This window comes from Eleginops maclovinus, chromosome 20 (genome assembly GCF_036324505.1).
Source record: "Eleginops maclovinus isolate JMC-PN-2008 ecotype Puerto Natales chromosome 20, JC_Emac_rtc_rv5, whole genome shotgun sequence".
Lineage (NCBI taxonomy): Eukaryota > Metazoa > Chordata > Actinopteri > Perciformes > Eleginopidae > Eleginops > Eleginops maclovinus.
Window position 1 is genome coordinate 21,077,247 of NC_086368.1, and position 12,003 is coordinate 21,089,249.

Below are 12,003 nucleotides of genomic sequence, written 5' to 3' on the forward strand. Positions count from 1 at the left end.
AATGCACTGTGAAAAGAATAAGGAAACAAGGTAAAATGGTAACTCTTTATTTACAATAGTTTACAATAGTTTCACAGAAACAGTTTGCACCACAGTACAGACAACGCTTTCTCAATAAGGGGATACGACAACCCAAAGTCTGAATTAAACGAGCTGTATCACAATGAGCTAACATTAAGTACACTGATGTTTTAAAAGGCTAACTCAAATTAGAATTTTGTGCCCAAAGATGTCTCTTTAGGTTCTTTTCATGACATGGACGTCCTGAGAAACGGCTTTTTATGTCTGGAAAACTCCCTAAAAACATCAAAACCTGATATTTGTTATGATCTGGCAAGGGCTAGATAGAAACCAGTTAACCAACATTTGTAAATACCAGAAGACAAGGGTGCAGAGATAAGCTTAACTACTTCAAACTTTTAGAAAGTCCTGTATTCTTTACATATCAAACATTCATTGTGTATGTTAGTCATTGCCCAGTCACTGATTCTGCATTGTAAAATCCCATCCTGGACTTATATAAAAGGTTCTGAGTCTAAAATCTGTCACTACAGTATGGCTTTATACTTTATCAGAAAAAACAGCAGATGGCACATGAATAACGAAGCTTAAAAACCAACATTTCCAGGTATTTTTAGGGAAAAATTGCCACAATTTAAAGCATTTTTTTCCCACTTAAACTGCTGGAAGTGGAATCAAGTGAATACTGCTGTGAAAACATTAGTGAGAGGTGATAAGAGACTAAATCTGTTCACCTGATCTGACCTTCAGAGACGAACAAAACAAACCGACCCTGCCCATGGTTCTTTGCAGATTTCCATTTCTTACAAAAGATTGAAACCATGAAGCTTCGTTGAGCCATAGCAGCACATGCTTTGCCAACACCCTCACACTGTCATCCTTTCAAACAAACACACTCATGCATAATTTCACCTGGACTCTTTCTAACAACACTATTCCAGTTACAATAGCTTTATTTTCTGTTGATACTTTAACAGGACGGCCATAGGAGTTCCCTTCTATAAATATGCTTGTCTCTGAAACGCTGTCATGAGCATGAAAACAGAAGACATGAAAGAGGTGAATTCAAACAATGCTTTGGAAAATAAAAGTAGTTAAGAACAAGACCACTGTTCTAACCTGTCATTGAATGTAGCAAAAACTCAGAGGGGATCCAAAAGAAAATACCTTTACAGAAAACTCTGCCGTCTGAATCTTGCCAGTTTTATATATAAAAGAAGTTATTGAACATCGGAAAAAAAACAGTTAATCTGAACAGGATTCTGGTGTTTAAACACTTTTGAAAAGAAAACTGTGTGAGAATTTTGTGTATGGCCAAGGAACGTCTTAATTGAGAGGCTGGAAGACAGATTGTGAAAAAGAAGGGAGAGGAACAAACGCTTGGTTCGGTTTAGGACTTCAAGCCTCAATGATATTCTTTCACAATGTTTGATATTAAAAAACCAATCCTACGTCTTTGTTCTAGTGGATTATACCTCAGCGTAATACTATAGCACCGTCTGAAGCAGTTAGCACAAGGCTTGACTTGTTTTTACGGTTAATTATGTAACATTTATAGAGTCATCTAAAAGAAGACAAATCCAGTTTAATCAGAAAGACCTTCTTGTCCTTATGACAGAATGGTCATAACAAATCCCAGCATGCACCAGAGTGGGTGGCAGTTGTGAGGGTTTTCTCTCTATATGGCAGTTCATGTGTTTCCAGTGTTCACGAGACACTGAGTCCCAACAGCAGAGGTTTGTCACTACCCTAATGTCCTCTACAGACGGACAGCCATTCAGTGATTGCCTATCGCACAGTCTGTAGGGATGCAGGAACAAACCTTAGTAAATCTAAAATCAAACTGTTTTCAAAAAGGGATAAGGCCTTGGGATAGGTCCACCAAAGTGTGTATAGAAAATGTGGGCTTCATGGCTGGGCATGAATGACAGAGACTGACGGTTGCAAGACCTGAATTTGAGGAAGGGTCAGTCCAGCAGGTGGCGTGGAGGCAGGAGTGGAAGGGGTTAGAGTTCGGGGTTGGACCTGGGATCAGTCCAGCAGATGCTTGCGCGGGCCTATGCGCGAGCGGTGGGATCTGCGGGCGTCCGCGGTTCCGAGTGACTCTCGGCAGCTCTGGCACACATATGTCTCTGGCACGTGGCTTTTGCGGATTTTAGCACAGGACAGGTGGATCCAGGTGTTACACTGGTTACACTCGATCATGGCCCGGCCTGCGAAAGGCTTCATGCAGAAACATGTCACCAGGTCCCACGAGTCGTCATCTGAGAAGACAGAGGAGAGCATATGATGAGTTAAAATACGGACACCAAAATTGTAACATTGCAAAATGTTAATTGAGGGTTCGGGACATGGCAATTTATACTGTGCAATGGTAGAAATGTTTTCCAATGTTGGGAGATTTGACAACATTTGCACATTGTTGTGTATAATGACCTTTTTGAATTTAAGAGCAAATCCTGCAGGAAATGTCAAGTAATTTTATCTTTAGCTGCACTAAAAACACAAATGTGTGCATTTGATATTGCACGGACTGCAGTCTGGTATGTATTTGCTCCTGTTTACCAGAAAAAACTGTGACAGTAAATCCTTGTTTTCAGGAACCTTAAAGCTTTAATTTGGAAATAATTAAGTGTTGTTGTTTTGAGTCTTATCTCAATGTGTCTATGTAAGGAAGTTGTTTTCATTCATAATGAAGTTACAAATACATCATTGTTAGTTTAATTAAATACAGTATAGTTATTCTAAACATTTATCAATTTTACAACAGCTTCTCTTTCTTGATGAATACTGTTAGCGTGATATAAAACGACAAACTGTGACCAAAATGAAACCTACCAGAGTCCACCATGATGTCCTCGTCCTCTCCTGATCCGTCTTCGTCTCTGAACACCACCTGTTTACCCTGGCGGAAAACCTTCCTCTTTCCTGCGAGGCCCTCCAACTTTTGTACCTTAACCATCCCTTCTTCAAGGTCTTCATGACCCCAATTTTGACGATCCTCATCGGGCTCCTCCTTGCAGGGGGCAGAGCTAGGCAGGCGCTGGGGGGTGAGGGGGATGCTGAAATCATCTTCAGGCTCCTCTTTGATCATTCGGCCACCAAAGGAGGTGGGGAACTGCAGCCCTGGAAACGTTGGGTGGGCTTGCTGGACCCCGCTCTCCTCACCGGACCCATGCTCCCTCTCCTTTCGCTTTTTCTTCTTCTTCAGCTTGTCAGCTTTTCTGCGGTCATCTGGGTGCAGGGTTGGGATTGTGTGCTTCAGGAGAGAAATAAAAATGGAAGGCATGTTTAAAAAGAAGGAAGGTGAACATGTGAGGCCGACGATTTGACTATTAATCTCACTCACGTCTTTCTTGGTGTGAACGGACAGTGTGGCTCCTGGCTGTGGACGTTTCCTGATCCTGTCCTGGGGGACCTTGGGAGGGCGCTGGGGGCAGGAGGTTGGGGGTCCCGGGGTCCAGCCATCACTGTCAGCTGTGCTGCCTGTACTGTTGGGAGGACTGGAACTACTGCGCAGTGGAGAGTCCTGTATCAAGACAACGGAAGAACTAGAAGTCAGTGAATTCAAAACACACAACCACAGATAAAACTGGTAAGATGTTGTTATATTCCCCATTACAAATCAATTATATATTTATTAAATGTGTAGTAGTAGGGTAGGCAGTAGCTCAGTGCATAGGGGCATGACTTGGGTACCAGATGGTCACCGGATGGTCGCTAGTTCAAGCTGGCACGGACATTCTGTTCACTGGTATCTGGAGAGGTGCCAGTTCACCTTCTGGGCATTGCCGAGATGTCCTTGAGCAAGAACCATAGCAATGGCCGGTCCTGCACTCGTGAAACCTCTCCAGCAGTGCATGTGTGTATTGAGGGCCAAATGTCTATAGGTCCCATTTGTGTGTATTTGAACTGTGTTGATAGGATGAATTTCCCCTAGGGAATTAATAAGGTGTGCTTTCTTCTAAGGATTATTAGATATACTGTACAGGTTTAGAGGTGTGGGTGTGTGTGTGTGTGTGTGTGTGTGTGTGTGTGTGTGTGTGTGTGTGTGTGTGTGTGTGTGTGTGTGTGGGGGGGTAATGTGAAGCTTTAGACTAAGAAGGTTTTTGTGGCATTTTGTCTTTTTTCCATAGTACAGAAGAAGATAGACAGGAAAGGGGAAAAGAGAGGGGATGACATGCAGCAGATCGGAACCCGCAAGGACTATCAGGCCTAAGTGCATGGGCCCCCCTCGATACCAGGTGAGCTATCACAGGCAAGTACTGTCTAGGTGTCCTTGACTGAAGAAATTCTTTAAAAAACAAAAATAATATACTGATGAATTACAGAAATCATAGTCGACTAAGGTCCAAACAAACAATAAATCAACTAAAAAAGGACACTTCTGTCATGACAGCTTAAATGTTGGTCTGCGCTATTCATCATATTACATTAGTCAACCTTAATTTAGACCTCATTTTACTACGAACAGTGTAGATGTAATTTCCCTAGCACATAGAACCCTCATCGAATATCAACAGATGAAAGGACGGCCTTGCACCACATGACATAATGTGCAAAGACAAACGGGCAGAAGAAAGAAAATACTTGCATGTGTTAAAGGAAAACAAAAAAAGCAGCTTTAGAGTAACAACCACAAGTTGAAGTAATGAGTCAGAATCTATACATCTCTGATGCTGGTGGTGAGGAAGAGGAAGTCAATTTGTCAAAGATCAGATCTGGAAAAAGGGAGTCATATCTTGGTGTTAATGGGTTTCAGCGAAAATGACTATAGCTAAAACCATGTTATTAGAAAAGCAAATTAAGGCAATCCCATAAATGTTCTGCTAGTTTAGGGGATTTATCCAAGTTTGGAGGAAAAATTTGGTCTGTAGCAACAGACAGTAAATCCAACACTGAAGAGGAGCCTCCTTTCATTACAGGAGACGGCATCAATGGTTTGGGAAGTGGAGATTCATGTTTTAATTGCTAAGCTTGTACTTAAACCATGGTTTAAGTTCAAGCAATGACATCCAACTAAGCAAAATCTAGACAACTTTTTGCCAATCACAACAGATATGCAGGATTTTAAATGATTACATCCACCAAGTGTTCAATAAGTATGTGCTTCCAGTTTTAAACACAAACCTCCCTTTAACTTGATTTCCCCATGCCGCAAAATGTCTGCTTAAATTATTATTTTATCTTAATTAATTTACAACAAACATGTTTATATTTTATTTATTTGCGCATTAGGGTGATTTGTGAATGTGTATACTGTTGATTTTTGTATTTCTTCTTCGCAGTTTAGTACATGTGGACACATACAGTCCATTGACATTTGTAACTAAACGTAGCCGATTAAAACGAATACATGTGAAGATGTACTGTAGTTAAAAGGCACTAACTGCTTCATTTACTCACCTCTTGTGGGTATGGGATGTAACCAGCATATGCCAAGACGAAAGTGCAAAACTTGTTAAAATCCTCCACTGTCCTCCTCCTGTATGGCGGGCTGAAACCCTGAAACACAAGTCATAAAAACATTAACACGCTGCAGTAAACCTACACAACCCGACATGGCGTTGACCATTGTTTTATATGGATGGCGTTGACATTAACGAGAACTGATTGGCACACTGCCTTTACGATACTTTACAAATGTAAGGGCGTCGAATCAGTAGCACATAACAAAACTGGACGCAAAAGAAAAGAATAGATGTTGACAAGTCTAAAGTTTGATTTATCGCAGGCACGAATGTCTCTTTGGACTCGTCAGTGAGACTTCCCACCAACCCCCACCGATTTACCAACGACAGCTAATATTAGCAACGTTGGCTAGCAATACACAGCAAATAAGTAACAAATGCTAATGCTAAGAAGCTAGCTGCTGACAACAGTCGGTGAAGTTTGACTGGCATACCATATATATATATGAAGCAGTATGAAAACCCGTCGAATAATCAAAGAGGGTCATACGAGCCGAAGTGTCGGTCAACTGTCGACAAAAACAAATGGTGTGAATACGATGTTTAGTAAGCCAACGTTAGTGTTAGCATATTAGCATTCTGTGTTGATTATGATGATGATGGAATGTTTTCTTTTCGATGAAATGTTAAGCTAGCTTCTGGGTCAACAGTCTTACAAACTGCACACTGAAGTAGTGTTGCTTGCTTATGCTCAAACACAACGTTAAGTATTGACAATTGACTGTTTGAACGAAGCTTGTCTGAAAGTGTAACGTGTGTAACTCCTTTAATATCTGCACCAGTAGCTAAAACTATGACAACATTAGCGCGGTATGCTAACGAGCAGCTGCTACACCGTGTGGTGACAATCTCGATCAAGTTGACGTTTGCTAGCATCGTTAGCCATGTCTGCAAACTACTCACTGTGAAATAGTTACATAAGAACACTTACCTCCGACTCAAATGCATGGGATGTCGATGGGTTTATGTCACCCATCTTTACTGAATGCCCGACCACCTGGCGTTTTGTCGATACCGCGTCGGTAAACACTGTGGTTACCTAGTTTTTGCTTGCTAGATACGAAGCTAACGTAAACGTTACTTATGCTAAAACTCGAAGCAACAGCTTTCTCTCAGTTTGCCATCATCCTCCATCAGCACAATCGTTTCTTAACCAATCCAAGGTGCCAAACAACTAATCGTCTCCAAGTTGAAAAACGTGACTCCGGTGAAGAGTAAACGGTACTACTGTATCTACACGGAACTGTCCGATAATGTCTTCGGTTGATTCGGTGTATTGACTACTGGGGGGAGCGGTTCGGCTGTCACCAGCTGCCTGCCCCCTTCTGCGTTCTTCTTCTGGTGGGTTTATTGTCGTATGCCAAACATCGGAGGCACATTATACCGCCACCCACTGGACTGGGTCGTGGAGCAGTAGAGTGGCAATAGATTTGGAAATAAAACAAACAAAACCTCCTCTGCTTTCTTTATTGTTCCTGTTACTCTTGAGTTATAATGGTATAATGGTAGCGTAGTGCTTGTTACATGTATTATATGTTACAACTAAATGGTATAATCATTAAGCTGAACTGGACCCAGATCCTACACAATCTAAGACAGCTATTACAAAATATAATCTTTCCATAAATGTTTTTGAAGATTATTCTATTCTATTGCACTTGTTTAATTTAGTTTTTCTTATTCATGCATTATATATCTACTTTTATTATTGAATGTTTGAAGATGTTCGATTTAAAGTATCTCATTTGAAATGTCGTGTATACTGTCATTTAACAATTATAATTGTATAATAATTATTGTAACACTAAATACTTATCATTGGTATTTTAAAATGGTAATATGCTCTTTGGTGCCCCAAAAGTAAGGAAATGGTTTTACATTATTGTATTGATTGATGTCTTGGATCAGGGATGTCTTTTGACTGACTTTGAATGTTTTCATATATGAAGAGATACCAAAGGCTGGGCACTCACCACAGCCTGCATATTGCCTCATAAGTGAAGTTATAAGTTGGAAACATTTATCAAATGTAGGTAAATTATGCTTTTTACTTGAATATGCTTTATGAAAACAAAACAGCCTTCATCACAGCTTTCCATAGGGTTTTATTTATCTTGTTACAAAAAGCAAACCGCTCTTTTAGGTGGTGCTTGCCTATCGTCCTGAGGAGGGCGCTTATTTAAACGGAAGTCATCTTCAATGTTCCGGACCATTTCTGTGTTTTAGGGAATCGCGCGTTGTACAACAACCTCGGAGAGAAGTGCAACACAATATATGTTAATCTAACGTTACGTTAGTTTTCAAGATGTCTAACACCAAACTGTTGCATTTGCGGAGTTGTTTAACTGAACGCTTTACTACTGCGGTCGTGGAGATATTTGGAGAAGTAGAAACTATTGTGGAGGCTTACTACGAGGAAAACAAGCGCCTACGGGATGTGCTGCACATGGTGCTCAACCCCGAGATAAAGCTGTCGAAAATAGGTTTGTCACTTTTGGTTAACATTTAAACTGCTCAAATATGTGAAATGAATCTGTCTGCATCCTGAATGCGAGACAACACGGGTTTAAACAATGTCAACAATCGTTTAAAGGGACACTTTGTATGTGAAAGTGATGCCTCCACAGCAGTCTGTAGCTACCTTAACTTAACACTTGATTTCACTAAGTGCTCCACAGTTTTGAGGGTTATGTTCATAACCCATTTTATCTTTTCAATACTTATACTCATGCACATTTAACACAACTGTTCTTTTACCACTACTGCAAGGCAAGTTTGATATAGCCCCTGGTTATCAAACTGTTATTTTCTGTCAATGACATGGAAGCTATTGAAAATAAATATGATTACTTCATAAAAATAGAAAGAAATAGCATACAAATGTAAATACAATTTAAAAAGAACCACTACAATTTAATAAAAGAGGTGTCTTTATTGTCCAGTTTATTAATACAATGCTGCATTGATGTTGAGTCATTGGGTCAACTAATTATTTTTAAAACATCTAAAATTATAGAACCACTAAAATCCAATAAAAAGAGGTGTGTGTTTAAAAAAAATTAATATCTGGTATTTATTTGGAGTCACTGGGTCACATGCGTTATGAAGAATATAAATACAACATTCAGAAACATTGTTATTTAAAAACACTGCAATGGAAGTGTGCCTGCTTCCCTCTCTTACTTTCTCTTTAATCCAAACCTCTGAAGAAAAAACCTCCAGAGTTTAGGTGTGTGTCAGTTACTGTGGCAATGTTGTCAGGTAAAAGAGTGAAGAGGAGTACTGCCCCCCGGGAAATGAAAACTACCAAAATGTAACAGGAACAGCTAAATCCTCTAAAGGGTATAGGTGTATCCAAACCTGGGTGTAGTAAAGCATCTGAGCATGATTAGACAAAGAATCGAGAAAAGCCAATTGGACTACATTTTTCATCAGTCTTATAACTTTGTTTTCTGGTGTGTGAAAATAATTACTGCTTCCAGAGACAGGAACTGTAGCAAAAGATGTATCAGTATTAAATATGTTGTTTCCCCTTTCCCCTCCACAATAGATGTTGGCCAATACTCTGGAGCCACAAATGTCAGAGAGCAGCCCTGTGACCTGAGCTCTAGGCTGGATCAGGAAATACTAGAACCGTTGCCCAAAATACCTAAAGAAGAGCCAATTGAATATGACATAAGTTATGGATCAGAACAACAACAACAAAGACTGGGGGAAGTGGATAACTTTATTTCCACAGATTGTGTAAAATATGAAACAGAAGAAGAAGACTCAAGCATGCCCTGTATCACTGATGCATTCCACATAAAGGTGATTGAGTTCAACCCGGACTCATCAGGCACTCTCCAGACTAAAGAAGAGATGAACTGCTCCCCATCGGTCTCAGATGCGATAACAGATAACCCACAGCTAAACATGAGTGAAGAAAGCACAAGTAAAAGTCTGGAACCTCAAAAACCTGATAAAATGTCAACCATAAACATAACGGTAAGCTTGTTTCGATGCCTTAGATTTTATTGTTCTGGAGTAATTTTTTGAAGCTTTGCCTGTTTTGATTTTAAAATGTGTCACAACTGATACCAAATTCTACTAACTCTAAACAAATCTACGTTAGGGTACCAAAAAAAGAAGCTGAACCTCTGAACCTTAGATTTACCTCTTCTGGCTCAATCCAGCCCATTTTATTAACTCAGTAAAACTTTCCTTTCAAACTCTTTCCTAGCCTTATTGACCATTGTCCAAAACAACCACACTCTGACTGAAACAAATACGACTGCCCACAAAATGATGGCAATAGTTCACATTGCAAGCCTGCTTTTTGTTAAACTAGTTGTTCAAAACATGTATTAATACGTTTTTTCTTTTCTCGCTTCAAAATGGAAGAAGCAAAAGCTCCCCCTGCAGAAAACCATGCTAGAATTAACGAGGTAAGAAAAGTACGACTCGCATGACTTCAGTTATTAGTTAATTATGTTTTATTTATTACATAGCTGATGATATTTACTCATTTCATACAGGATGATGCCTCACACACCCATCATTCCTTACCCAGTTGAGGGCCAGTCCTTCTTGGAAAGGCTCACTGAAGCTTTCAAGGATATTCCAGAAGACAAGAAGCCTCTGATAACCAAAATGGGCCTCACAAAGAATGTGGAATTAGTGGACTCCTGCCTTGGGTAAAGTCCCTCGTGGTAGCCCCCTGTCCTACTTGTGCCCCGTGCCATCAAGTCGGGATTACAAGATTTATGAAGATGCCCCCCCTAGGCCACTGCTTCCTCTGGCTAACTACAGTCTTGAGCCAATGCCAGCTCTTCCTATCCTCAGTGCGAAGGAGCAGGAACACATGGACGTCATGCATATCACCTGGGAGGAAGCACGCAGTCTGGAGCAGTCCACACGTGGACGTAAGGAGGAAGTCGAGGAGCTGCGAAATCTGCGCCTGACCAGCCGTTTCAGGGATATCTGCTATCTTAAACGAGGAATGAGCAATGCGGAGCACCTTGTATTCAAGATACAGAAAGGACTACCTAAGGGTAAGGCGGCACAGGTCGAGGAGGAAATGAGGGTGGAAGCACTTCGGGAGTACTGTAAGCAAATGTGTGTCAACTGGTCCACCTGCGGTTTGGTTGTTCAACCGAATGCTCCGTGGCTGGGGGCGCTGCCTGACGGGTTGGTGTACGACCCCAAGGAGATGCCCAGTTACGGGATGGTGCATATCAAAATCGTTAGCTTCCCAAGCTTCATTGGGTGCAATTTCCTTACCTGCCAGAATGGAGCCTTGCAACTGAAGAGGAACCACTCGATTTATTGGCAAATCCAAGGAGAGATGATGGTGACGGGCACTGAGTGGTGTGATTTGTTGGTGTTCTCCAAAGAAGACATGCTGGTTCAGCGCATCTACCGAGACACAGCTCTAATCAAGGTCATGAAGAAGAAGTTGGATGATTTCTTTTTCTATTACTACCTGCCATGTCTGTTTAAATCTGATGGCATAACTTGAGCATCGTCGTACCATCGCTACTTGCTGTACCCCTTAGGCAATTGGTATAGTGAGTTTAAGCAGGCATAAAAAAATTACGCTGACCACGTTCTACATCGGCTGTGGCAATGGCGGAGGGCTGTGTCAAAAATGTTTTGAACTAGTTTCACTCTAATTAGATTATTATTTGGTTTTTTTTTGTTTTTTTTCACATTCATGTATCTTTTATTTAGGGACACTTCAAGAGACTGTCAAAGCATAATAAGTGGTATATTTTTGTGCCTTTTTTATTATGTATTTTTATATATATGTATTTAAAAATAAAATTTCAAAAATAAAAATGTGTACACAAAAGCTTAATGATTTACTCCTTAAATGCTCACTCTCTTTACACTTCAAACCCTTTCACGTCTCATGTCTTTACTTTTGAACTACAGCAGTAAAAGAAAAAACTTCTGCTCTTATAACTTCCTCTGTACACAATTGACTGCTGTTTTTGTTTTTTTTACTTGAATGTGCACTAAATATTTCAACTCACTCACTTAGAGCTCACACTTCTTACTCATTTTGAACAAACAAACCTTTTTTCAGCAGATCAAACTGAAAATGAATTATATCTTATGTTGGTGGTCTTTTAAAGCCCAGCTGTGGTCAATGTCATTTTTTAGAATTCAGTCTACACACACCTTTCTCTCTAAGAGTTAAGAACAAAACAAGAATGTATATACTGAATATTTAGGGCTGAAAGCCTTTGAGATAATTGTTGTTAATGATTCATTGGGAACACATTTAGTTTTAAAATATGTTGTAATTTGCCTATTAATAAGCAATTATTGTTGCAGGTCATATATATATTTATGTATAGCCCATACAACATTTTTTTTAAATAGCTATTTTCTTAAGATAGAAAACATAATTCTGGACATCTCACTATTTTGTCCCTTTCTTTAACTGTGTAAGCTCATTTTTCGGCATGGAAGTGCCAACAAATGTATGTAGAAAATTAAATGCTTTTCTGCATATTGAAGAAAA

The 12,003-nt window shown here is 40.0% G+C and overlaps 1 protein-coding gene and 1 long non-coding RNA gene across 2 annotated transcripts; one reads left to right on the top strand and one right to left on the bottom strand.

Moving 5' to 3' along the window:
• Nucleotides 1–31: 31 nt before the first annotated feature.
• On the bottom strand, nucleotides 32–6,841 carry phf13 (PHD finger protein 13). Its single transcript, XM_063911498.1, has 5 exons — nucleotides 6,424–6,841; nucleotides 5,428–5,526; nucleotides 3,371–3,550; nucleotides 2,860–3,280; nucleotides 32–2,285 (listed from the first exon to the last, which is right to left on the bottom strand). Exons 1-5 carry the CDS (start codon nucleotides 6,466–6,468, stop codon nucleotides 2,053–2,055), a joined length of 978 nt encoding a protein of 325 aa, XP_063767568.1. The 5' UTR covers nucleotides 6,469–6,841; the 3' UTR covers nucleotides 32–2,052.
• An 848-nt stretch (nucleotides 6,842–7,689) lies between these two features.
• On the top strand, nucleotides 7,690–11,523 carry LOC134882353 (uncharacterized). Its single transcript, XR_010168147.1, has 4 exons — nucleotides 7,690–7,975; nucleotides 9,043–9,479; nucleotides 9,876–9,919; nucleotides 10,010–11,523. It is a non-coding gene; the product is annotated as an uncharacterized LOC134882353 (long non-coding RNA).
• Nucleotides 11,524–12,003: the final 480 nt, after the last annotated feature.

Bases quoted from the DNA above. Each gene is read 5' to 3' on its own strand.
- phf13 (XM_063911498.1), bottom strand. From the start codon at position 6,468: ATGGGTGACATAAACCCATCGACATCCCATGCATTTGAGTCGGAG. The intron at 3,551-5,427 runs GTGAGTAAATGA...GTCTTGATACAG, and splicing joins ACATCCCATACCCACAAGAG to GACTCTCCACTGCGCAGTAG. The intron at 2,286-2,859 runs GTAGGTTTCATT...CTGTCTTCTCAG, and splicing joins GGACATCATGGTGGACTCTG to ATGACGACTCGTGGGACCTG.